Below are 26,709 nucleotides of genomic sequence, written 5' to 3'. Positions count from 1 at the left end.
CGATCAGGCAAATGATCTTAAAACTGGAATATCAAAAGGGAACTAAGAATGACCAACTAGAGTGTGAGCCTGAAGCTGTGACCTGATTTTTTTTAAATTTAATAACGGAAAACTGGAATCTAGAGCACAGGAATAGGGTTCTTTTCAGAGGGAGAATGGTTCTCTAGGCCCTCAGAAGTTATGAAACACCTAATTATCCTTATACAAACTTGATCACATTGTTCCATGAGCCTTGCTTTTTGTTTGTAGTATGCTAATGTATCATCAGATGATGGAACCCACTCCTTCTCCTGCTCCTCCTCCCCCTACTGTCTCAGGAAAGTAAAGTCCCACAAGAACAACAACAACATCTTTGTTTTTGTTACCAGTGCAATTTAGGTTCAAGCTGTCAAAAACCCAATGTGCAAACAGCTATACTTAATGCTAGAGAGATTTCAGAGACGATATTAGATACAATCTTGTTTCAAAGTCTTTCTCCAAAGAAGATAAAACTGAACTCAGAGATTTTTATTTTTTAACTTCATATAAAATGACTTTAAAAGACCAATTTTTCAACAAGATTCACACCATTACCTCCAAGTCACAGAGCACGGGCCCTGTTTATCATAAGCATGAGCTAAATACTTGGATACTAAGTACTTTCAGTGATCTCTAACCTTCAAGGCAAGGCCAACATTAATGTCTGTTTGAAAAGCGTTACATGCATCTTCCCTTTAATAAATACAACTGACATATTCAATCTTATATACAGTGAGAGTAAAAGCAACTTCAGAAAATTTTGCTTTTTTCACTTATCTGTACTATACAGATTGGTAAAAAGAAACAGTGCTTGCTATGCAAACAGTTTCAAAACAAATCTAGGTTACCTTTTCCACAATACTGCTGTTCCTAGTTAGGTAGCTCTGTTTACTTGTAAGTGGGGTGGATTTTAAAAGGCCAGTTTAACAGAAATAGGAACTCTCAAATGTTTAAGTGTCTTGCCTAAGAACTGCCAATAATAGCTAGGATTGATAGTCAAAGCTCTCTGCCTTTCCTGCCACCCTATTTAGTCTTTTTTTTCTTTTACAATGTGGACAAAAAAAAGGGGGTCCTACGGAAAATAACCTTACAGGGTGATCTGATCACAAATTCCTAACTGGGCAGGTCCTGGTGGGGAGTCCCACCCCAGGCCTGTAACTGCTTTAGTGAAAGGTGTTAAGCCAGCCCTGTCCATTGTGCTTGTGCATGTAGGTTAGCACACCTTTGAAATACCAGAAGTAATACTCCTGGAAGGGGTATTAACCCTCAAGAGAACCCATAATCTTGTTAACTATACTGTAATCCAATCCCCACCTTGCTTTTCTGACCTCCATGTAATTTTCCTTATGTTCCCTCCGTAATTCCAAATGCATAAAACAAGCTGCAAAACTGTTACTCTGGGAGCATTTGAGATCTTGCTCCCCGGAATATGTCATAAGTTTGGCTCACATCAATGCTTATAAAAATTTTCTATAGGTTTGGACGTTTCTTACGTTGACAAATTCATAAAGGTTACTAACCCCTTCTATACCCTATTCTTTGAAAGTCATTGTTCTTTAAAACCTGGAAAAGGTTATGCTTGTTTGTACTTAACACTTTATTTTTTGTTGTTTTTTTCCCCTTCTAATTGTATTAGTCTTTTATTCTTTTGGTCATGTCTTCTAGCGTTTATTTCCATTTGTAGGTAATGAAATGTCTAAGGAATCCACTTCAAATGTTGGATGACCTGTGAGCATGGTCTTTCCCTTCACTTCAACTCCGAATTAAGGTTTTTTGATCCTTGCTTTTTATATTCCAGTTCCAGAAGTAGTTTTCACTGTAGATGTTATCTGAAGACAGTCTTACGCTTTATAGCAGTGGCCTACAAGCAGGCTGTAGCTTCTCCAGAAATGCTACACAGGATGGATTTAAATATGTATTAAACTAAGAGGCATTCTCTCAAATGAGTTTAAATGCATTTTATTTTTAGGCAACCTAACATGACATGTTTTTTCTTAAAAACAATGCCTCCACTCCAAATAAATCAAGGTCAAAATAAACGAAAAGTTAGTCCTGGTGTATGGATGAACAGCAGCCGCCAGTTATGACGACAGGTGATGAATCCAAACGGCCAACTTTGTAAGCATTCTTCCATTTCTAAATCATCCTTAAAGAAAAATTATATATGGGGTCACCCCAAACTCACAGCAGTCCAGCAGAGCAACCATGCCATCTGTATTCATGTTTTCACCAATAAAGAACTGGTAGTTTTGGAAATTAGCAAGGATGTGCTTGATTTGTTCTGCAGCCCGTCATAAAAAGGGTTTCCTCCTGATTTCCTGCAAATGATGGTTCATGACAATATCAACACCAGTGCCTGTGCTTTCAGCACCTTCGCCCTTGGGGCCTTCAGAGAAGGCATTTCCACCAATGTCACCCTGTGTCCTACTGACCATCTTCCCCTCCACCTCTGGGCACAGCCCATCAGCGATCTCCCGGATCTCATAGATTCCAGAAATTACATCACGGCTGATGAGGTCCCCGTAGGTGATCACGATGGCAGCTGAAAGGAGCCAGCAGCGCTGGTTTAGCAGGAGCAGTGCTGGCGGGCCGGGGGGTGAGGGAAGCGGGGGAAGAGGGAAGCGGGGGGAAAAAGCTATTTTTAGTGTATTTTAAAAAGCAATTATTACTATTATTTGTGTTATTGTAAGTTATTGTTGATGCTGCCAATATACTGGCCAAACTGAGCAACAAACTGCTAGGGTACTTCTTCCTTTGTGGAATATACTCAGGTACTATATATAGGAAAGTTGTTTTACATCCATCACAGATTAGACTTTTTACAGTTGTTTACATTTTCTTTTAATTAGCACAGTCTGGTGAATCTGCACATTTGCTCTTTTGGTCCTGAAGAAAATGTTTCTGGGTTTTTTGGTTCAACATTTTCTAATTAAAACTATTTTCAAAGTCCTTTATACAATCATTGATTTCCTAGGATTCTGCCTATGTGAATATTCCTGTAATTAAGTTATTCTACTCTTGCAAAATGTACCTTTTCCTTTTGTCTCAGCTGCTATAATCTTTCCTTTTACTTCCAAAGCCAGTTTCTATAGCAGCCTCTGCCCAAGACCCCCATTCCCAGTCTAACTGCATCCTATAGGTAAGTTCTTATTTTTAGATTTTGTTTGTGGTATATTTACTAGTGTAAATGCAATCATATCCAATAGTGAGTTATACAACATTCAGATAACAGTGGTCTGTCAGAATGCTGGTTTCCCTGGGATCACACATACTTGGAGGGAAAATCTGGCTTTTGTTGTAGATACTGAACACTAATTATTCTGCTGGAGCCTCCCTAGCTTATTTCTGCCTTACCTTGTTTGAGTCATAATATTACTAAGGAGGAACACATACTCAGTTCAAGTTTAGATACATTAATCAAACATGACACATATTTTCTATATTTAGAATAATACCTCTTGAACATAAATAATTAACTTTTTAAATAAGCTTTTATTGTGAAGTATAAAACATTTGGAAATGATTTTAAAAATTTCAGTTACAGTATTAACAATTCAATAGTCTTTACAAGAGAAAGCACCACATTAAAAATACATTCATAAGAAACAATCTAAAATGTATATGCTACAATTATTTAATAGTAATTACATTAGTAAATCATTAAATGCAGAAAATTTTTCTAATTATAAATCTAAATCGGGTGTCAAACTCAGATGTCTTCAGGGATACGTAGGAACCTCGAAGAAGCGCACTAGTCTAGTATAGGAGGGAGTCCAGGGGTGTGTGGCAAACTGGGAACACATGCCAATCTAAGCATGTTTCAAATTTTGAAATGTTATGCACACAGGATGAAACAGCTGTGGGCCACGCTGGCCTATATCAACTGTCAGTTTGCAACCCTGGCCTAAATAATTTCTAGCAGTTTATGTCCCCAGATGACAGATAGCACATGGGTGTGTGTATGTGATGAAGCTGGTCACTATTTTGGCGGGAGTGGATAAAAACTTCAAGAAAAGGTATTTTGTACTTTCAATCATGTTAGGTAGCTGCATGGATATATTCTTAAAAACGGTTAATAAATAAAAATTTTAAAATACCTTCTTTCACATTTATTTGGGAAAAATTAGTTATGCCTAAGAGTTAATTAAAATGAAATAAAATTTCAGCCACACACCATAGTACATTATTTCTTAGTGAGAAATACTTATGTGAAAAATAAAGTATTGGTTTTACTGAAGCCATTGTTCAGAAAGCATTCAATCATACTACCTCACAATATACAAAAGAAAATACTTGTAATTCATGTTGACAATAAGTTTTACTTTATCTTTAACAAGTATATTATAGAAGAACTTTAGATTTTTATAGTTTCAGTTAAAAGTAAAGATTCTAGTCTGAACATGTAAAATTGCTATAGCTTAAATGGCTGTAACCATGTGGGTTCGTTACACCAAAGCAGTTTTACAAAACTTCTAACTCCAAAAAAAGAAAGAGAAGGAAAAAAGGAAAAGAAGAATTGACATCTCTTGCCATCGATGACTTTAATAATTTTTAAAGGTTTTAAAAATTAAGGTGATGAAGGCATTAGAGTGACAAAATCACCTTTAAAAAATGCTACAAAGGCACATTATAATTTAAATATCCTTACTAGAGTAAGACTACAATTTAAAAATATAGACATCACAGATTTCAAACAAATAAAACTCAAATACATTTATTCCAAGCCTTGATACAATACACAAATATATTTTCTACGTTTTAAGACTATTTTAACTCTTAGCTTGAGAAGTTTATCATGAAAAGCACCAAATCTAGCCATGAAATCTTCTAATTTAAAAAAGTTAGTAGTTATATCTTTTCTGTAAAGTTCACTTGGAACAAATCGATTTCATTGTAACCATTAATTTTTGAAATTAAAAAATCAAAGTTGTTAAGTACTTGGTTGGCCTAAAGTAAAGTTAGATGTTTAGCAAACCCAGAGTAGGTATATAAGAAAATGTGAAGACACGATATCTATCAATTAATGCAACACATTATTTCCATTTTTCATGAATTGAAAGTTTTTAAGTAGGAGACATGTTTGGCTTTTTTTCCTAACCTAATATTTGTCAGTTTTAAAGTTTGGCGACGTCTTACACATCTTATCTGCATTTTCACATTCATTTTAATTATTAAATCACTTAAATATGAAACACTCAGGATTTTTTTAGAATTCAAAGTTAACACTGATTTACACATCATAAATATTTCCATGGCAGAAAATTAAAGGTGAAAATAAGATTATAAATTCACTATGGTTCCATAAAAAAAGTACACGTTTCTCAAAGTAAGTCAATAGTAGAAACATATAAGGGTATACAATACAGGCTGATGTATTATATACTTTGTTTGATTTGGCAGTTCTATAAAAACCAATGGTTTCTATGAATAAATTTATTTTAATTAATAACTTATTAATAAATTATAATTTAAAATGTAAAGTTTTCATAAATAGTAAAAACAAATTATACATTGAGCGTATGGGATTCCCATAAACAATAACAAAATACTTCAACATAATTTCATCCAAATACTGGTTTAAAGTTATTCAAATGCATTTAAAGGTTATAGTTGACTGATCTGTAACACTGGATTCCAGACTAAATTGGTAGTAGTTAGATATATCCTGGTGTCTGCTTGTTCTTCACATCATCAAAGGATGAAACTCCTTTTGTAAGAAACATGATGGCTATGCTGATTACAGTGATCCAATTAGTTAGCATATTTATGGAGAAAGCGTTCAAACGCATCATAGATGGCTCGTCTAAAATTAAAAAGGAAAGAAAAACTACAAGTAATTAGCAAAAAGGGTGGGGGAACGACAGAGAGTGCTTTTACAGTAAGTTATTTCCGAAACTACCTTTGACTTGCAACCTGACCTCCTCTCCAAATAGCTGTGAAAGAGGCAGATTCCTGAGAGTGGGTATTTGGATCCATGTAACTGCACCACAACTGGAAAACCTGATGATGGGTTCCAAAGTACCATTTTTTCTGTGAAGCACTTTTTGTGCCTTAGGATTTACATAATATGTTTGTATATAGACAGAGGGTGCCAAAAAAATGTATACACATTTTAAGAAAGGAAAGAATTATATTAAAATTGTAATACAATGAATGTCGCTAGCATTCATTTGACTGATGCCATCTTTTGAGTGAACGTCACACTATGTTCATTTGACGTTCATTTAAACGTCACTGCTATGTAATTCAATTAAACTTGAAAAAGTAATACATAGATAACATCTCCTGAAATGTGTACTTTTCCTTTTTTGGCACCCCTGGTATATATGTATAATACATAAAATGATAAAAAGGGAAAAGCTGGTTTTTATTTTGTCGTTTGTTGAATATTAACTGGCTATATAACTTTTCAGAATGTAATAGTCAATTTATTTCATAGACTATAATATAGATGCTTTCTGTTTATTAAAAAAACATGTCCCTAGCAACTGAATTTAAAATTAAAACCCTTAGTTTCCTACATTAACTTTACTGGGTATTTTAATTAGAAAGGAATAGTCAAATTGATCTGGCCCAGGGGATAATATTTTTAAAGCTTGTTTTTTTCATATTGTGAAATTCTACATTTTCATAGTAGAATGTTCAGAAAATCCAAAAATACAGAACAGGAAAAAAGTCAAAATCCAATTACTCTATCTATTTTAATATTTTCATGTATTTCCTCTATACTTTTAAAAATGCATACATACCTCTATATTTTCACCCAGCTTAAATAACTGTGACATCATATTAATTCTGTATCCTAAGCATTTCCCCACATCTTTAAAAAGATATTAAGGTATCTTTAAAACCAGCAGCCTACTGAAAGATTATGATTTCCAATGTGTTGGGAAGACACGGCTTTCCATCACAATTGTATTTGTTTGGCTCGAAAATTTATTCCTAGTAAAATGTGACAAACAATGAGAAGGGAAACAAATTAAAAATGGACATTGGCATGTTGGTATAAACACATAAAGAGATTTTGTTTTAGGGCAGTTGTAAGAGTAATAGTTGACTGCAGGTGAGAGAGAAAGAGAGGGCCCTGAGATGTTTGTCCACTGGACAGTTTTTCCCCCAGAGTTAGTCCTGGGCAGTTCCTCTTCTAGAATACATATCTTTTACTTCCTGGTGCCTAAGCTTTGCAGCGTAGGCTTGTGTACATGGTATGAGGAGGGTTAGGAGAGGCATACTAACATATGCCTTTTAAATCATTCGAATAGTCTCATATTCAATTGTATTATCAATCAGTTCTAGATAACACAAAATAGATATTGTATCACATAAAGGAGTGGCTTGTTTTACATCTGGTGAGTGAAAAGAATGAAGTTTTAAAAATTCAATTCCAATGTCATCTGAACTTCGTTAGGTTTTGAAGTGACTGACGCCACCTGAGCAAGTTGTTTAATTTTTTGGCCCCTGTATTTCTTTGTAATGGGGTTAATAACTTATGAAGCAATAGCTTTAATACCTGGCACATGGGAACAGCTAACATCTTTCTCAAATGAAGCCTTTAAATGAGCACTTTTGAGTTTTTACAGCTGACTTTGATTATATCCATAGCTATTCTTCCTGCATAGCTGAGAAGCTATTCTTCTCAGCCACACTCCGACTTAGACACATAAAAGAGAAAAATTAATATGATACTGATTTACTAAAGCAAGCATGTGGGTTTTCTGTATTCACAAATACAACAGAACTTTAGACTCTGCTTGAGCAACCCTAGCAACCCTAAGTAGTCACAATTTTTGTTTTGTTTTGTTTTTGTTGTGTTAGTTTTGCTGTGCCAGAGGTCACATTGGGTAGGTAGTCTGCTCACTTACTAACAGGGACTCAAATGCTAAACAAATTTTTTTTAAAAGGTTATACAATAAAAGGAAGGTTTATTATATGCTTCAAGACATTACAGACTTAAAGAATTAGTCTGTATTCTGTACTCAAAAAGGCAATATCTAGAAGTTGAACTAAATAAGTAACAACATACAAATAACTATTTCTTAGATTAAAAAGAATTAAAACATGTCAAACATATAGTACACATTATTTTCGTATTATATATTTCGTATTATATATTTCGTATTATTTTCGTATTATATCCAGCTGGAAGTTTGGGAATACTTATTACACACAGGGTACTGATCTAGGCACTTTATGTGAATTAATTTAACCATTAATGATAAATATATTTCAATGATACCCTTTACATCAAATTTGAATACAAGTAGAAATAATGTAGAATACCAAAAAACTAGAGTTATAACATAAAAGTTCTAACAAATACTGAAGTTCTAACAATTTATAAGTTCTAACAAATTTTATAAGTTCTAACAAATACTGAAGTCACAAAAGGTTATTAACATTAAAACCAACATTTCACTTCTCATTTAAGGTACAATATTCAGTTGCTCCTGAAAAACATTGCTAGATTTTCCACAGATACTCAGGCCATTGTGAGAGCAGAGTATCCAAATGGAGTAGAAAACTCATGAACCAAAGCAAGTTTTATAAACCCTGTTGTTCCTCCCTACCCTCTAAAACACCTGGCTGTTAACATCTGAAGAGGGTAAAACCACACAATAAAACATGCCTATCATATGCTACTTCCTAGTTCTCTAGGAAAAAAAAAGAAAAGAACAGGACAAGAAAGGAGAGTACCACAATGTGAGAATTGGGGGAGGTAGGGAGGAAACAAGCTGACTAAAACATACAATAAAAATACCCAATCTTTTATATTTGTTGAGACAAAAAAAAATCTAGAAACACAAATAAATAGACACCTGTTTAGACCAATCAATCATCTTACCTGAAGAGTCCTTGTTTAAAAAGATAAGCACTGATATGACCTCCTTCTAGATAACGGATTTCACAGCCAGGCCAAATTTCTTGTAGACTTCGAACTCCTGTTCGGGGAATGTAGGCATCTTCTTTGGCTTGAACCACTATAATGAGGCTTGGGTCAACTGGAACTAGGTATAGGATTTTAAAAAATGCAACATATACACTTTTACAAGTCTCTAAGATTTTTATATAAGTACTGTAATTGTATTAGAAAATAAAACACATCATACAGTAAGTGAAACAGTTGTCAAACTGGAACTATATTTGATTAGGTTAAATATCAACTATAATATACCATATCATAATATCGTCTAAATATCGTTTCACTCTAATACAGTGAAATGAATATTCTAAAGACATAAAAATCCAATGTTTTTAAGGAACTAATAAGATGGTCTTATAGATTATCATGGATAAAATAATGGTATTTAAAGAATCAACTTATCTTGGAAAACATTCTGGAGCCAACAATAAAGATACTCTTGAAAATACAAAATTATCTCATAAAACATCCTTAAAAATATTTCACAAATATTTACACATCAGCAAATATTCTCAATTTCATATAAAAATTCGTACCTGAGAAATTTGCTACATGAGTACATTCATCCATGACTCCTTTCATAAATATTAAAGATTCTTTCTGAAGATTCTTTCTTCTTTGTTCTTCACTGAGTAGGTGGTATGACTGAGGATTACAACTTGTGTAACTACTTCTGTTGTTTGAAAGTGTTTGATTGAAGCACTCCATCTTAGAGGTATCTTGCAACAAAAGTTCTTCTGATGTGGCACTGAAAGATGTTTTACTAGATTTATGGCACTCAGCAGGTTTTGGGGACACAATTTGGTCTGTCATATCTAAATTTAAAGTTCTAGAAACTAGATTAAGGTTAGTGAGCTTGTCTGTACTGCTAGGGAAGCGTTTCACGAACTCTTGTCCCATTTTGAAAGAATCTGTCTGAATATATGAAAGAAAAGAAAATATCATTTAATACAAAATAGGATTTTATTAAACAGCCTTGTTAAAACAAAAGAGATATCACAAATGCCCTTAAACGAATAAATGGAAAAACAAAATGTGGAACACACGTACAATGGATTATTATTAGGTCTTAAAAGGGAAGGAAATTCCGACACATGCTAAAACATGGATGAATTCTGAAAACATTATACTAAATGAATAAGCCAGGTACAAAAGGACAAGTACTGTGTGACTCCACTTTTACGAAAACCTAGAGTAGTCAGAGTCTAGAGACAGAAGGAAGAATGGTGGTTGCCAGAGGCTGGGAGGATGAGGGAATGGAGAATTATTGTTTAATGGGGACAGAGGTTCAGTTTAGAAAGATGAAAAGTTCTGCAATTGGCTGGTGGTGATGGAGGAGATGATGGTCACACAACAATGTGAATCTACTTAATCACACTGAACTGTGTATGTAAAAATGGTTAAAATGATATATTTAATGTCGTGCATATTTTACCACAAAAAAAAAGGAAAAGAGATGTCAAAATTTAACTGAGTACTAAGATAAATGACTTGTATACTTTATGGCTAAATGTTTCCTACTGAACAATAAATCATTTCGTCTGCCTCACGTGTTTATTGCCAAAGTTTGGAAATAGATGAATTACCAAAAGTCTTACGAGTGTATCTTGGTAGTAATACACCAGCCACTCCAAATCCCTGTCTCAGATTGAACTAAGAATTAAAAATTATCACAAAAAATATTACCTATTAAAATCTCAGAAGCATGTACTAAATTTAAGGACTTATAAATATAACATAATTTCAACTGAAAAACTGTCAAATGTATGAACCTCCCTTAAAAAAATGCATGATAAGTTTTCTCATAAGCTCTCCAATACAAGTATCTCTGATTGTATGTATAGTGGATCACAAAGAACTAACTAGCAGGTAGAGCTATTAGGCAAGTAATTAACTAGACTTACTTTGTAAGAGTGAGGTTTGTAAGTGATGAAATTATAAATAAGAACTCCTCACTGATACCGTGTTTCCCCGAAAATAAGACCTAAACGGAAAATAAGCCCTAGCATGATTTTTCAGGATGACATCCCCTGAACAAAAGCCCTAATGCGTCTTTTGGAGCAAAAATTAATATAAGACCTGGTCTTATTTTCGGGGAAACACGGTAGTAGAAAGATCCCTTTTCTTCCCTTTCTCTTTCTTCCGCCCCCCCAACTCCGGTTCAAGCCATTGTTTCTCAGTCTAGTTGTGTCCCCATGCTGGTATGAGCCTTGTGCTCCCCTCGCCCCCAGCGGAGGCAGTCAGTCGCCAGTCGTCGGTGGGCCACTCACAGCAGTTCACAGCAGCCCACACCAACCTCCGGCTGCTCATGGCACCCCAGTTTCAGGGAAAGCTGTCCTTCACAATCTTAGCTGTAGAGGGCGCAGCTCACTGGCCCATGTGGGAATCAAACCAATGACCTTGGCATTATGAGCATGTACTCCAACCACCTGAGCCACCGGGCCAGCCCAAAAAAGCCCTTTTCTTTCTGAGATTTTTTTGTTGTCATTCTTAGTAACTTTTAAAGTGATTGTGTGAAAATTTTAAATTTATGAAAAGAAAAAAATTCATAAATAGAATTGGTCACTTAGGGGTGTAATAGGGAACAAATTCATTATCCTGAAAAGTGGCAAATTAAGGGAAAGAATCAAACATTTTTCCTGCCTTTACTATATGAACTACTAGGTAACCAAATAATAGATAAGAGAAGTACTGTTTTATGAAAGTACTCAAATAAATGAAAAAGAAATGAAAGGATTAGAATATCAGGATTTTGCAACCTTCAAAAAATTAACTGCAGGCAGTTAAGCATGAATGGAGGCTTATACCACAAAAAAGAGACAACCAGATATTATATGCTTCCCATACTCTTATCAAAGGAATAAAAACTGAGTTTAATCAAGCCTCCAGACCCAGTTGCCAATTTTCAGGCATCACAGAGCATGGAGGAACACGCTAAACTGGACCATGAGAATGCAATCAGAAAAATCTAGACTGTGAAGAACTCTACAAGTAAATAGCCCAAGTTTCTCAATAGACAAATTTTAAGGGAAAGAAAGTTATGGAAGGGAACTTACAGATTAAAAGACACTTAAAAGAAATATGTAGTAAGCCATACATTTGCTTAGCATAATTTTCTGTATCTGTATTTTATTTCATTATTTTTTAAATTTGTATTTTATTTTAAAAAGTAAAAAATAGGACTGCTTTTTAAGAAATTACAATTCTTCTTAAAAATTTGAGTCATTAAACACAATCAACTTCCCCCCATGTTATACAGAAATTAAAAATACTTACTCCACAATATTCAAGCATGTGAATAATTTCTTCCTCATAAACTGTCTCTGTACAATACTGCTTTTCCAACTCCTTCCAATTAATTGATTTACTCAGCACGCCCTGAAATAACAAACTAAATTAAGAACAAATCACACCATTGAGCATTTTGTCCCAAATTTTTATTATTACTGTGCAGATAAGAGAACAGCAAGCTCAAGATTTCCTATCTTTAGAAAGGCCTGCTTGTAAGGTTGGACCTTGACTGGAGTCTGGGAACCTGACTAATAAATAGTTCTTTACCCTGATATAAAACTTCTTAAAGGATAAAGTGGGTCTCTGGGCCCAAGGTGCCTGTACAAACAATGTAGTTTCTGCTGAACACCTGCTTTCCTTCTGGAATTTTGGCACATGCTAGGCAGAGGGTGTGACTGACTGACGCCCGAGGAAAACCCTGGACTCCTAGGCCCCAAGCAAGCTGCACTAATGGACTGTCACAGCTCACTGCTGGAGGAATCACACACATCCTGGGAGAGTCCACTGGAAGCTTGGGCCTGGCGTCCCCTGGACTTTGCCCTGTGCACCTTTTCCCTTTGCTGATTCTGTACTGTATCCTTTTGCTGTAAAAAGTCTTAGTCATGCGTACGACCACATGCTGAGTCCTGTGATTCCTTTTAGTGAATGACCAAACCTGGGGATGATTTTGGGAGCCCCCAAACAATTACCTTTAATCATATGTAGCTATCTAAATATTAATTACAATTCAATTACCGTAGTGAAGACCCCAGAAGCTGTGGACCAAGAGAGACATGGAATCAATGGCATGGGCTTAGGCCAATTGGATACGGCTAAGGAAGCCATCTGTAATACGTTAACAGAATCAGTTAGAGAGCTTTTGTTTAAACTTTCTAGTCATTAAAATAAAAAATATTTAATATTAACAAGAACACTGTGTAATAGTTGGTGAGATAAGACATGAACACAAAGTCTCTAAACACTGCTGAGAATGTCTAGCAACCTCTTTAAACTTCCCAAATTATAAATTCAACAATGACCTATAACTTCCCCCTTAGAAAGCAATAAAGTATATTACAAAATTTTAAGTAACCTCAAGACCCTTCGCAGAGAGCTACTTTATAGTGGTAAATATAGAGCAAACATGCAGAGATGCAGAGGCTGGGCAGCAGGCAAAGCACACATTACCTGAGTGACTTGCTCAGGTACAGCAAAATGACAACTATAAAATTTCAGATCCTTGAAGTTGATGGAAAGGTGCCAAGAATGTGGTAAACTACAAAGCAGAATATATAACTGATATAAAATATGTAATGTGTGTGTTTAGAGAAGGGAAAATGAAAGATGGGGTGTTGTTTTCCACATAAAGACGACAGTATGATCAAAGGCAAGATGGTGAGAAAGCAGAGTCTGCTACGGGAACAGCCAGTAGACTTCAGCTTGGCTGGTCGCTGGGGCACAGGAGGCCAGTGGGCCAGGGAGACAGGTAGGGCTGGAAAGATGATCAGGGTCAGATGACAGGTCCCTTTTTCTGTAGATAACGGGGAACTAGTAGAGGCCTGAGCAAACAAGTGGCATTTTCAAGAAGTGATTCAAGGAAGCTAAAAGTCGTTTATGGGATTGGTTAGGGAGCATGAGATCTGAGGTGGGAAAACCAGCTAAGAGATAGTAAGCAGTTCAGGTGCAATTGTAAAGCCCCAACCTATATTATAACAATGGAAACACTCGTAGATAGGAAAATAAATCGTTTTTCACCCTTCAGTTTCACTGTCTGGTAGTAGTAGTTTTGAATTTGAGTAAGTTTTTGAAGCTAATATTATCAGGTTCACTCTTTGGTAATTGCTTTAAATTTGAGTAAATTTTTGAACTTAAATTTATAATTGAAATGACTTACAACAAACTATGTTTTTCTAACGTACTCAGTGACTAATATGTGCAGGTAATGAACCAGAGCATATTCCTGGCTCTCACTGGAGCAAACAGACTGCTCAAAAAGTACTAATCACAGTACAGTGAAGTACAGTAAGGAGAGGTGAAGTACAGTCAGGAGTAAGGAGGGCTAGGACTCAGGCAGAGCTTCTCACAGGAAGCAAGCTCTAAATTAGAACCAGAGGAGCAAGCTGTCATTCAGCTGGGTGAAGGGATGTGGACCGGGCACTGGAAGGACGCTAGCACCGGCCTAGCTAGAGCCGGGGGCAACAACAAGCCTGCGGCCGGTTTTAAGCAGAAGAGCAGAGATCAGATGTAGGAAGATCACTACGGGGTGGAGAACAACTGTTAAGAAACAGATGAATAAGAGAAAAGACTAGAGACAAGAAACCAATTAGGAGGCTGTTTGAGTACACTCTGGAAGACGAAAGTAAAATAGGCTGGTGGTACTGGGGATAGAGATAAGAGATAAATGAAAAGTATTTTCCAAATTAGCCATTTTTACCAAAAACGAGACATTTATATGTGAACCTTGTGTTAAGTTTATAATCAACTTTTAATAAAACATTGAATACCTGAGATAGAACTGTGGAGTAAGGACAATCAATGTTTAATCACACAAAAAAATAATATTACTTCATAACTGGAATGAAATTTTAGAATCTGTTTCTGTTTTCACCAAAACTAATTCTATACCTAAAATGAAATTTTAAAATAACTAGATTCCCTAGATCTTATAAACATAATCACAATTAAAAATCAGTTGAATGAAAGGCTTACGTGTCCTCCCATGGATATTCCGGTCATTCCTAGAGGTCCGTAACCCTCCCTCTCTAGCCAGTGCAAGAGAGCTGCAGATTCTAAAACAAGAGCTCCTCCCATCACAAATAGGTCAGACACGTTTTTTAAGCTGGACCTCCTAGCCTCACAAAACAAAAAAGAAAATTATTTTATGTATTTACATTTTATTAACATATGCAAATTTATAGCAGGCAGCCAGACTTCAAGTTTTTCTGTTTTTGAATTTTTATGAATTTATTTGAGGCAAACGACTACATGAAACGGGGAGCAAGATCTCAAATGCTCCCCAAGTTTTTGTTTTAAAGGACCAAATGGCTAAGTAAAGCAATGGACTAAGTTGATGGAATTAAGAATGCTACTAATACTGTTTGACATAGTATTAGTCACCTAAAACTTAGTTTTACAAGTTATATCTGCTCAAAAGCATATAATCTTTATTGAATTTCAACTATTTAACTATTTTGAAGTTCAGAAAAAATCTTATTTATTCGATGGCACTTTTAAAAAGCTGTTAAAATATTTGTGGGAAAATAATATTTCTATACTGCAAATTTTTAGTTAAGTTACCACTATTGATCTAAGTCCTTAGAAAGGACTTAATACAATATAACTTAAAGCATAACATTTTTAAAAAAGGAATGTGAAAGAATTTAACCTAATACTAGGCTCATGTATTACCATAATCTTAAGTACGTTGCTTGTTTTCACAAAATACTTAAGTTATAAATATAATACAATATTGGAAAAATAAATTTTTATAAAAATACATGTTTTAATTTAAAGAAAGACCAATTCAACTGGAAATTTTTATTTCTAGAAACTGCTTTTACATGAAAGTACTTTTCCTTATAGGAAGTACTTAAATACATCTTTTTAGATTCCAGAACCATTGTTATATGTTAGTAAGAAACAATATTATTTTATTACTAAAGTGACCAAGTTAGAAACTAGTTTTCAAAATTTAATTCATATAAAAACATACATAATTGGCTACTGGATAAAATCTTGTTACACTGTACAAAACTTCATTTTATCAATGGTTATGTATGTCTACGTAGAATAATTATATGCAAAGATCCAGGTGGCACCTGAATGCCATGTTAACAACAGAATTCTCAAACACTGTCCTACCGCATTCTCTCAGAGCTCTAAGCCCGTAGGCAGGGCTTCTCCTTATGGAAACTATGCTATCTTATGTCAAAATAGATCACGCTCATGCTTCATCTAAGCATGATGAAGCTTCATGCTTCATTCAGCCCTTTTACCCTTATGTTTGTTTCCTGTCCTCATTCCAATTTTCTCTTTATGATCACATAATTCCCGATTATTTATTTTGACCTGGAATGGAAGTTTGAATTCTCAGGTCCACTTCAGTTTGTTCTTTTATACAGAAGTTACTGATGTGAGGTCCATACAACTATGGACCCAGTCTCAAATTATTTAACCACTTTTGATGAAAATAGGGTTAAGATGACATTAAAAGAGAGAATTGTTTATTATTATTATTTAAATTGCAAGCCATTTCTTTCTTATGATGAATTATTTTAGAAAAATCAAATACATTGGAGCATTATTATATTTCTTGGGTGCATAATATGTGACAGGATATTTTATAAACATTAAAATTCTCACAATAATTCTGCAATGGAGACATTATATAGTATTCCCACTTTGTAAATGAGGTAACTCATACTTTGGCCAAGGTCCTACAATTAGCAAATGACAAGTTACAATTCTAACTTGCATATGTATGAAGCCAAAGTCAAGAGTGTTTCCATTAAATAATTTTTCTCCTTCTCACTATAACACAATAAACTCTTTTTGGTTTTTAAACACCTGTAGACGGTAAAAATGACACACCTAGTTCTGAATTCAGAGTTTGATTCCAGAGTAAGAATTCTTGAACTATTTAGCCTGGACTTTAATTTCTCACAAGGTTTTACAAAATTTTTGTTCTAAATCTACCTAATCACAGGATACAGATTTGCCTCCGCCCCACCCCACTTTCATCTATATACCTGTTTTATGACATGACCACACAGACACTAACTCTACCTCCATCCCTTTCCAAACTCCTTACGTGACTTCTCCACTTGCAGGCCTAACAAACATCACAGATATGTCCAAGTCAGAACTTCTGATTTCCTACCAACAATATCCAATTTATCAACAAGTCTTATCTTTCACCTTCTAAATTATATCTCAAATCCATTAGAACTTTGTTGCATCTACACTGCCACCCCCTTAAAGTTGCTCTTTCTTCCCCCAGCATTATTGCACTAACTTCCTATTTGATTTCTCTCATCCCCTTTTGGGGGTGAGAATTCTGCTACTCTTGCCCCAATAAGCTATAACAAGCCCTTGAAAACATAAATAAGATCACTCCTCTTCTTAAAATCCTCCAGAGATTCCCCACTGCACTTAAAGTTTGAATCATGGTGGCTCTTCCTAATCTAGTCCTTGCCTACCTTTCTCATCTCACTTGGCACGACTCTCTCACCTGGTGCTTCCATTGGGCTCATCATTTACTCTTCCTTCTCTGGGCTGACCTTCTCATTATATCATGTCCTCATACCTAAGATTGCTCCAACCCTGTACCCACTCCAATCTCTATACTCTTTATCCCACTTTATTTTCTTCACTGCATTAATAAATATCTGAAATTATCTTATTTATTTTTATCTATCTCCCACACTAGAAAAGAAGCTCTAATGAAGTCTTTTTGTTGCTGTCTTCCCAGTGTTTGGGGTCAGATATTTATTGAATGAATCAAAATTAAACACAATGTAGATTACAGAAATGCAAAAAAAAATGCCTTCAAAGTTCAGCATTTTATAAGACCAGGAAGAAAAAGTTTACCTTCAGATTACCTACATTATGCATTGCAAGAATAAAAAGAGTGTTTAATTTCACAAGTAAATGTACTTTAAAAAGGAAAATGTTTTATCATTTCTTCAGTTAAAGTTTTATAAATAAAATATATTGTCAGCCTATTAAGATATTTGTATGTGTCAGATATTTAAAATGAAAAAAGCTTAAAATAAAAATTTAAGTTAACATTCCTAATATTGTATCCCAATAACACATGGAGATTAAACTTACAAATGGTTAACCAAAGACTACCAAAAATTTTAATATTGCTTAAAATTCAGTATAAAGACTGCAAAAACAAAGGTGACATATACTTACATTTGGTCCTTGGGTTTCCTGCAGCCATTTAAGAATGTGGGTCAAAGAGAAAGTTTTAAAATAATTAAATATACTTTGTATTTCAAAACACATTAAACAAAAAAACTGAAGTTGAAGACAATTTAATACTAAAATAACTGTTTCCTAGTTATCTCAAATGTGCTATTTAGAAGTTCTCAGACTTTTCAACTTAATTGTTATTTTTCTTTTTAAATGGCTTTAACTGAGATATAATTACATACCACACAATTTACCCATTTAAAGTGTACAATTTGATGTTTTTAGCATATTCATAGCTGTTCAATCTTCAACTTAATTTTAAAATGAAGTTGTTTTTTTATATTTATATGTTTATTATAGAAAACCTGGAGAATACAGAAAGGCTTATTAGAAGTAAAACTACTTTATCTACAGACTATATTAATATCTTGGTGTATTTCCAGTATTTTTCCTTTTGCAGCTTTTTGAATAAATTTTCCGTTTTCAGTTTTTTTGCATACCTAGGTCATACCATAGTTTTATATCCTGTTTTTGCATTATAAATAGTTTTCATATATTACTGTAAACTTTCTAATAACTAATTGTTACAATTTACTAAATGCTTATTATTTACCAGGTACTGTTCTAGACAGTATTAACTATTTAATACTCTGAATAACCTAAGGGATTGTTCACATTACCATTAGGTACTAAAGATTAAGTAACAGGTCCAAGGCCATACAGGTAGTAAGTGGTACTAAAGGTTAAGTAACAAGTCCAAGGTCATATAGGTAGTGCGTGGTAAAGCAATAAACGTAACAAAATCAGTTGCATAATATTCCAATATTATGAACCAGTTTTCTCAACCATTTTTCTATTATTGGACATTTAAGCTATTTCTAATGTTTTACTATTATTACAAATAAAACTAAATAATTTTTCTCTTTTCTATCATTTTCTCTTTCCTTAGTAATTTATCCTTAGAATAAATTTCCCAGAATGAAAATCACTGTCAAGGGATGTCAGTTTTTTTTTTAAGGGTCTTGATGAATATGGTAAAAATGCTTTCCCAATGGGTTGAACTGATATTCAGTCATCAGTAATGAGAGTGCCCATTTCTCAACAGCCTTATGGTTACTGTTTCATTTTTTTTTAATCTTTGGTAATTGTTGCTTTAACTTTACATTTCTCTCATTACCAGCAATGTTGAACATTTCTTTATATCTGCGCATCAGTTTCATTTCTTCTTCTGCGTATAGTCTGACGTCATCTTGAAAATTAAGTTAAGAACTGTTCTAAACCTCAACTGATACTTAAAATGTAAATGCATTTAAAACATGAGGGTTTCCTTAATAGCAAACATTTACCTTATTAATATTGAAATCCAGCATAAGTCTGACAGAAAACAGAAGTATAATTTATCTTTATTAGACAATAGAAGAAGCACAATCCTTTGTTTTTTTAAGGCACGAAACAATTTTTTACTTCATTCTTGCTTCTTAAGTATTTTCTGAACTGATTACTAAATTTAACTAATTTAGAAAAATTGGCTACTATCTATCATTCCTTTTGATGATTTGTATAAATAAATAAAAGATTTCTAGGTATCACAAAAGGATATAATAAGGGTTTTCTAACAACAAAGAAGCCATCCGGGCTTCTTTAATCATAGGACGAGCCATCAGTGTTCGTCGTCTCCAGTAATGCTAAGGAAAGAAAAGATGACAGACATAAAAAATGTAATAACCACATCTGTTAATGGGGAGTATGCTGTCAAATCAGAGATTAAATGTTACAATAGTCTTACATGATCTCCTGTTCCAGCAAGATGAATGCATACAGGTCTATATTTGCTGTTCCATTCTTTAGGCACAATAAATTGGAACCTGTTTAAAATAAAACACATCAGTGAATTCTCTTTAAAAAACTTTTAATGCAAACTTTCAATTCTTAGAAGTTTCATAATTAAATTATGTAGGAGAAAAATCATTCATAATTTTGACATTCAAATTGTAATTGACTAATTAATGTTTGCCTAAAGGTACCAGAGATATTGCAAATTTGCTTTATGTAGGATAGTAAAATATTCAATTACAATATAAACACAGAATTTATTGTAATTATTTTTCACCTTGTTCAATACCACAACTTTCAAAATGCATAATGAAATTTTCTTATTTTATTAAAACATGAATGTATATGGTTAAGTTTTAGAAAACAACTGTAGCTGCATTCTCAGGCAACATAAACTGCAATTCTGAGCTTACTTTGGGCAAGGGACAATATCACTAGTTATCTATTGCCAATAAACTGTTGAATAGAACATAGATAAATACATTTAGTATGGTTTCGATGATTATTTCTACTTTGTGCTCATGGGAACCAACTCTTAATTTTCAATCTCCTAATGAAAACTATCAATGTCAACACTCTCCCTTCGTCTTGCACTCTCAACATTGTCCTGCTTCTTGATATTTTGAAGATTTGGGGGAAATGGAAACATTAAAAAAAGGTTTTCTGCAGAAAGCTGGACATCTCTGTGATTATTTGTGCTTTCCTTTTGTCCCATGGCAATGGACTTAGAGATTTTATTATTGGAGAATAGCTTTAAATTAATAGGAATCTTTTATGACAGTACTAACTGATCACACATGTAGTAGAGGCTCATTAAAAAGTTTGCTCAAATTACAGTGTCTTCTCACAATCGTTTCCAGAGCCCCATGATGAATGAGTATAGGCCACGTGAGCTCCTCTACACAAATGACCAGGCCAGGTGTCGTAGGCTAAATTAGGGCAATGAGATTTGCTCTTTTCATAATCTGGAATTAAGACAGACTCTAGTTAAGCGTCTGTTGGGCTTTTGAAAATGGAAGCTCTGTGGGGCTGTGGTAGCTGTATTTTTGTCTGCTGTATGAGAAACACAGAGAGAGCTAGCTGAGCCACAGAGAAATGACATGGATATGGGTCATAAAGCAGAGATAAGAGACCATGAAGCACACAGGAAAGGGAAGTATCTACATAGATCTTGATGGCTTTCCATTTCCAGCTTCCAAAGTCTCTTTAAAAAAAAAGACGTACAATGGAGAAAAGACAGCCTCTTCAATAAATGGTGCTGGCAGAATTGGATAGCTACGTGCAAAAGAATGAAACTGGACTGCTATCTGTCACCATGTACCAAAATTAATTCAAAATGGATCAAAGACTTAAGCATAAGACTTGACACAATAAACTGCATTGAAGAAAACATAGGTACTAAACTTATGGACCTTGGGTTCAAAGAGCATTTTATGAATTTGACTCCAAAGGCAATGGAAGTAAAAACTAAAATAAACAAATGGGATTATATGAAACTGAAAAGCTTCTGCACAGCAAAAGAAACTATTGACAAAATAATGAGGCAACCAACTGAATGGGAGAAGATTTTCGCAAACAGTTCCTCTGATAAGGGGCTAATATCCAAAATATACAAGGAACTCATGAAACTCAACAACAAAAAAACAAACAACCCAATTGAAAAATGGACAGAGGACCTGAAGAGACATTTCTCCAAAGAGGATATACAAATGGCAAATAGACATATGAAAAAATGCTCAACATCGCTAATCATCAGAGAAATGCAAATGAAAACCACAATGAGATATCACCTCACCCCAGTCAGAATGGCTTTCATCAACAAAACAAATAGTAACAAGTGTTGGAGAGGCTGTGGAGAAAAAGGAACTCTCATACACTGTTGGTGGGAATGCAGACTGGTGCAGCCGCTATGGAAGGCAGTGTGGAGGTTCCTCAAGAAATTACGAATAGAATTACCATATGACCCAGCAATCGCTCTCCTGGGTATCTACCCCAAAAATATAAAAGCATTTCTCTATAGAGACACGTGTACGCCAATGTTCATTGCAGTTTTGTTTACGGTGGCCAAGACATGGAAACAACCAAAATGTCCTTCGATAGATGAATGGATAAAGAAGTTGTGGTACATATACACAATGGAATACTATTCGGCGTTAAGGAAAGATGATATAGGAGCATTTGTGACAACATGGATGGATCTCGAGAGAATAATGCTAAGTGAAATAAGTCAGACAGAAAAAGCAGAGAACCCTATGATTTCACTGATATGTGGTATATAAACCAAAAAGAACAAGACAAACAAATGAGAAACAAAAACTCATAGACACAGACAATAATTTAGTGGTTACCAGAGGGTAAGGGGGTGGGGGGTGGGTGATGAGGGTAAAGGGGATCAAATATATGGTGATGGAAGGAGAACTGACTCTGGGTGGTGAACACACAATGGGATTTATAGACGATGTAATACAGAATTGTACACCTGAAATCTATGTAAATTTACTAACAATTGTCACCCCAATAAAATTAATTAAAAAAAAAAGACGTAATTGACATTTAACATATTAGTTTCAAGAGTACAACATAATGATTCTCTCTCTCTCTCCCTCCCTCTCTCTCTCTCCCTCCCTCGCTCTCTCTCTCTCTATATATATACATACATATATATATAGTGATATGATCACCACAATAAATCTAGTTAATATCTATCACCACACAGTTACAAAATTCTTTTGTGTGTGTGTGTGACAAGAACTTTGAAGATCTACTCACTTAGCAACATTCAAATATACAATACAGTATTATTAACTATAGCCACCATGCTGTACATTATATCCCCATGACTTATTGTATAACTGGAAGTCTGTACCTTTTGGCCACCTTCACCCATTTCATCCACCTCGTCATCCCTCACATCTGGCAACTACCAATGTATTCTATCTATCTATCTTTATTATTATTATTATTTTTAGATTCCACATGTAAGATCATATGTTACTTGTCTTTTTCTCTTTTTTTCTTGGTGAGTCTACTAATGTTTATTTATCTACTTTGTTTATATTTTTAAAAAACCAGCTTTTAGTTTCATTGATCTTTTCTATTATATTTATAGTCCCCATTTCATTTATTTCTGCTCTGATCTATGCTATTTCGTTCCTTGTACTGACTTTGGGCTTAATTTGTTCTTCTTTTTCTAGTTCCTTGAGGTGTAAAGTTAGGTTGTTTGAGATCTTTCTTTTTTCCTTAGTGTAGGTATTTATCCCTATGATTTTTGACCTTAGAACTGCTTTTGCTGTATCCCATAACTTTTGGTACATTTCATTTCCATTTTCATTTGTCTCAAGGTGTTTTTCTGATTTTCTTCTTTGACTCAGTGGTTGTTTAGTATTATGTTGTTTAATCGCCACATATTCGTGAATTTTCCAGTTTTCTTCATGTAACTGATTTCTAGTTTCATACCAATGTGGTCAGAAAAGATGCTTGATATGATTTCAGTCTTCTTAAATTTATTGACTTGTTTGTGGCCTAACATATGATCTATCCTGGAGAGTGTTCCTTGTGAACTTGAAAAGAATGTGTATTCTGCTGCTGCAGGATATAATATTCTATAAATGTCTGTTAAATCCACCTAATTTAACATGTAGTTGAAGTCCAATTTCCTTATTGATTTTCTGTCTGGATGATGTAGCCATCATTGAAAGTGAGGTACTGAAGTTCCCTGTTATTGTATTGCTGTCAATTTCTTCATTCAGGTCGGTTAATATTTGCTTTATATATTTCATTCCTATGTCGGGTGCATATATATTTACAAATGTTGTATCACTGTAAACATGGATTGACCACTTTATCATTATATAACGACCTCCTTTGTCTCATATCCCAATCTTAAAGTATATTTTGTATGATATAAGTCTAGCAACCTCTGCTTTCTTCTGTTTCCATTGTATGGAATATATTTTTCTATCCCGTCACTTTCACTCTGTTTATGTTCTTACATCTGAAATGAGTCTCTTATAGCCAGCATAGAGTTAGGTCTTCTTCTTTTTTATCCCAGCCATTCCGTGTCTTTTGACTGGAGATTTTAGTCCATTTACATTTTAAGTTATTACTGATAACTATGGAGTTACTACAGACATTTCGTTAATTATTTTCTGGCTGTTTTATAAGTCTTTTGTTTCTTCCTTCTCACCTTTTTCTCTTTGTGATTTGATGGCATTATGTAATGATATGCTTATTTTCTTTCTTTTTTTGTTCATATATTATAGATTTTAGTTTTGTGGTTACCAGTAGACTTACACAAAACACCTTATATTTATAACAATATATTTTAAGCTGGTAACAACTTAAGTTCAGATGCATACTAAAGCTCTTTAATTTTACTCTACTCTCACGCCATGTGTAATGGGAATAATGCTAAGTAACTATTGTAATTAATGCTAAGTAATTTCAAATAACATGGTATTGATATTATTATAATTTTAAATGAACACAATCAATTTACTACTTTAACTTTCTGGATAAAAGTGCTTACCTTGCAATAACAGATTCAATGGGCATGATATCAGGCACATAGTGAGCCATAGGAGAAACAAAGTGTCCATCTAGTATCTTACAGTCAGACTGTTCTTCAATCTAAAAGAAAAGCAAAACCAAGACGAATACATGTAGACTAAGATATCTTGATCTATCACAGATGTTTTTCTATACCACCATTCAATTAAAAACTTTTTTTCAGTGCCTATTATGTATCCTTTTTCCCCAACTCTGCTTTCTAAAGGCCTGGTTCCCATTCATACAGATTCCTTTTCCTTCAGTATCCTTTAATACAGCCTAGTTGGCAAAGTAAACTATAAATAAACCTCATTTATACAATGATATGCAGTAACTCCAAATATTATAAAATGCTAGCTACAAAAATTTAACAATAGGAAACATAAGAACAATTTACAAATTGTAAAAAATAATTTACTGCAATCACATATGGGTTGATATCAAATATTTAGAATGGCTCATTTTCAAGCAATCTATTGATATAATAAATCATGTCAATACATTAAGTGAGGAGAAATGTGACATTTACATATATAGCAAAGGCATTTGTTAATATTCAATACCTAAACTATTTTCCCCTCAGTTTTTTCTTTTCTTTTAAGTAAAGAAAAATCTGTCTCGCCAATAGTCAAAATTAAATGAGCAGTAAACCACCACATATTTTCATTAAAATCAGAAACAAAAAACCATGTCTGTCGATGCTATATACACCCAGCTTTACCTGAACACAAATTCTAGCCAGTTGTGTCAATATCATTTATTAAATAATCCACATTTTTTGCAAATGATATAAAATGCTACTTTATTACGAAGTAAATTTTCATAATTTTGACATATTTTTAATAGTTTATTAGGTTTTATTAGCCTATCTTTTATTTCTGAATCAATATCATGCTATGTTGATCATGCTGCAGCTTTATAAGACCCATTGATATATGACTGAACTAGTTTTTACTTATCACGCTTCCTTTTCAGGTATTCCTGATCTGATTGTATGCTCATGGCTCTTCCCAAAATAATCTTAGGATACTTTCATGGACCTAAGTCCTTTTTTTGTTTGTTTTAAACCCAGCAAGAAGATTTCTTAGAAAACGATAATATACTAATGTGAAAGGGAAAAATAATTCAACACATAGTGTTGGGATAATAGGCAATTTGGTAAGAAAAAAACAATTTTGGAGCCATACATAATATAGATTTAAAAATTAAGCAAGCTACAATTCAACAACAAAAAGACAACCCAATTAAAAACGGGCAAGTAATATTTCATAGCTATTTCTCCAAAGATGACATATAAATGGCCAATGAGCCCATAAAAATGTTCAGTATCGTAGTCTTTAGGGAAAGGCATATCAAACTCACTACAAAATACATTTCACACCCATAGGACAAATTGTAATGAGAACATAGTGAAATTGAAACCTTTGTACGCTGCTAGTGGGAATGTAAATGATACATTTTTGAAAACAGATGCAGTTTGTCAAAAAGTTAAACATGGCATAACTATATCAGCCTGCAATTTCACTCCTAGATATATACCCAAAATAACTGTAAACATATATCCATAAAAATACTTGTAAGTTAATGTTCACAGCATATTATTCACAATAGTTAAAAAAGTAGAAACAACTCAAATATCCATAAACTGATAAATGGATAAATAAAATGTCATATATCCAAACAATGGCATATTATTTAGCCATAGAGAAATAAAGTGCTGTACATGTTACAACGTGGATGAACCCTGAATATTTGCTAAGTGAAATAAGCCAGACACAAAAGGCCACGTATATGATTCCAGTTATATGAAATGTCCAGAATACGTGAATCCACAGAGAAAGCAGATTAGTGACTGCCAGCAGGTGGGAGGCTGGGGAAATGAGAAGAGACAACTAATGGGTACAGAGTTTCTTTCTGGAGCAATAAAAATGTTCTGGAATGTGACAGTGATGGTGGTGATTGTTGCACGTTTTGGGAATAATAAAAAACAAAAACACTGAATTGTACGCTTTTAAAGCATGAATTTTATGATATGTGAATTATATTTTGATTTTTGAAAACAGAGAGAGTGAGATAGAGAGGTGGTGGGGAGAGGAAGAAAATCTGTAAGAATGCATTCCAAAATCTTAACAATAACACTTTCTTGGGAGGGAAATGGATATATGGTTGGTGGTGGAAAGTGGCAGAAATTAAGATTGTTT

General features: G+C 34.0%; 1 protein-coding gene across 2 annotated transcripts in view; it reads right to left on the bottom strand.

Annotated features, from left to right (window-relative positions):
• Positions 1-3,492: 3,492 nt before the first annotated feature.
• Positions 3,493-26,709, bottom strand: part of ABHD18 (abhydrolase domain containing 18) — a 40,517-nt gene continuing 17,300 nt past the window's right edge. Inside the window, exons 4-13 of one of the 2 annotated variants that reach the window (XM_081076398.1) lie at positions 24,489-24,589; positions 19,914-19,992; positions 19,718-19,812; positions 18,128-18,145; positions 14,918-15,056; positions 12,965-13,054; positions 12,215-12,316; positions 9,475-9,853; positions 8,861-9,023; positions 3,493-5,821 (exon numbers count right to left, since the gene is read on the bottom strand). In XM_081076398.1, the coding sequence (XP_080932524.1) occupies positions 5,770-5,821; positions 8,861-9,023; positions 9,475-9,853; positions 12,215-12,316; positions 12,965-13,054; positions 14,918-15,056; positions 18,128-18,145; positions 19,718-19,812; positions 19,914-19,992; positions 24,489-24,589 (1,218 nt within the window). In that variant the 3' untranslated portion in view covers positions 3,493-5,769. Of the gene's footprint in view, positions 5,822-8,860; positions 9,024-9,474; positions 9,854-12,214; positions 12,317-12,964; positions 13,055-14,917; positions 15,057-18,127; positions 18,146-19,304; positions 19,346-19,717; positions 19,813-19,913; positions 19,993-24,488; positions 24,590-26,709 lie in introns of those variants that run through there. The other variant, XM_081076397.1, reaches the window with a different exon arrangement.

This window comes from Rhinolophus hipposideros (genome assembly GCF_964194185.1).
Source record: "Rhinolophus hipposideros genome assembly, chromosome: 16".
Classification (NCBI taxonomy): Eukaryota; Metazoa; Chordata; class Mammalia; order Chiroptera; family Rhinolophidae; genus Rhinolophus; species Rhinolophus hipposideros.
The sequence above is the reverse complement of the archived record's forward strand: the minus strand, read 5'-3'. Positions and strand labels throughout refer to the sequence as shown.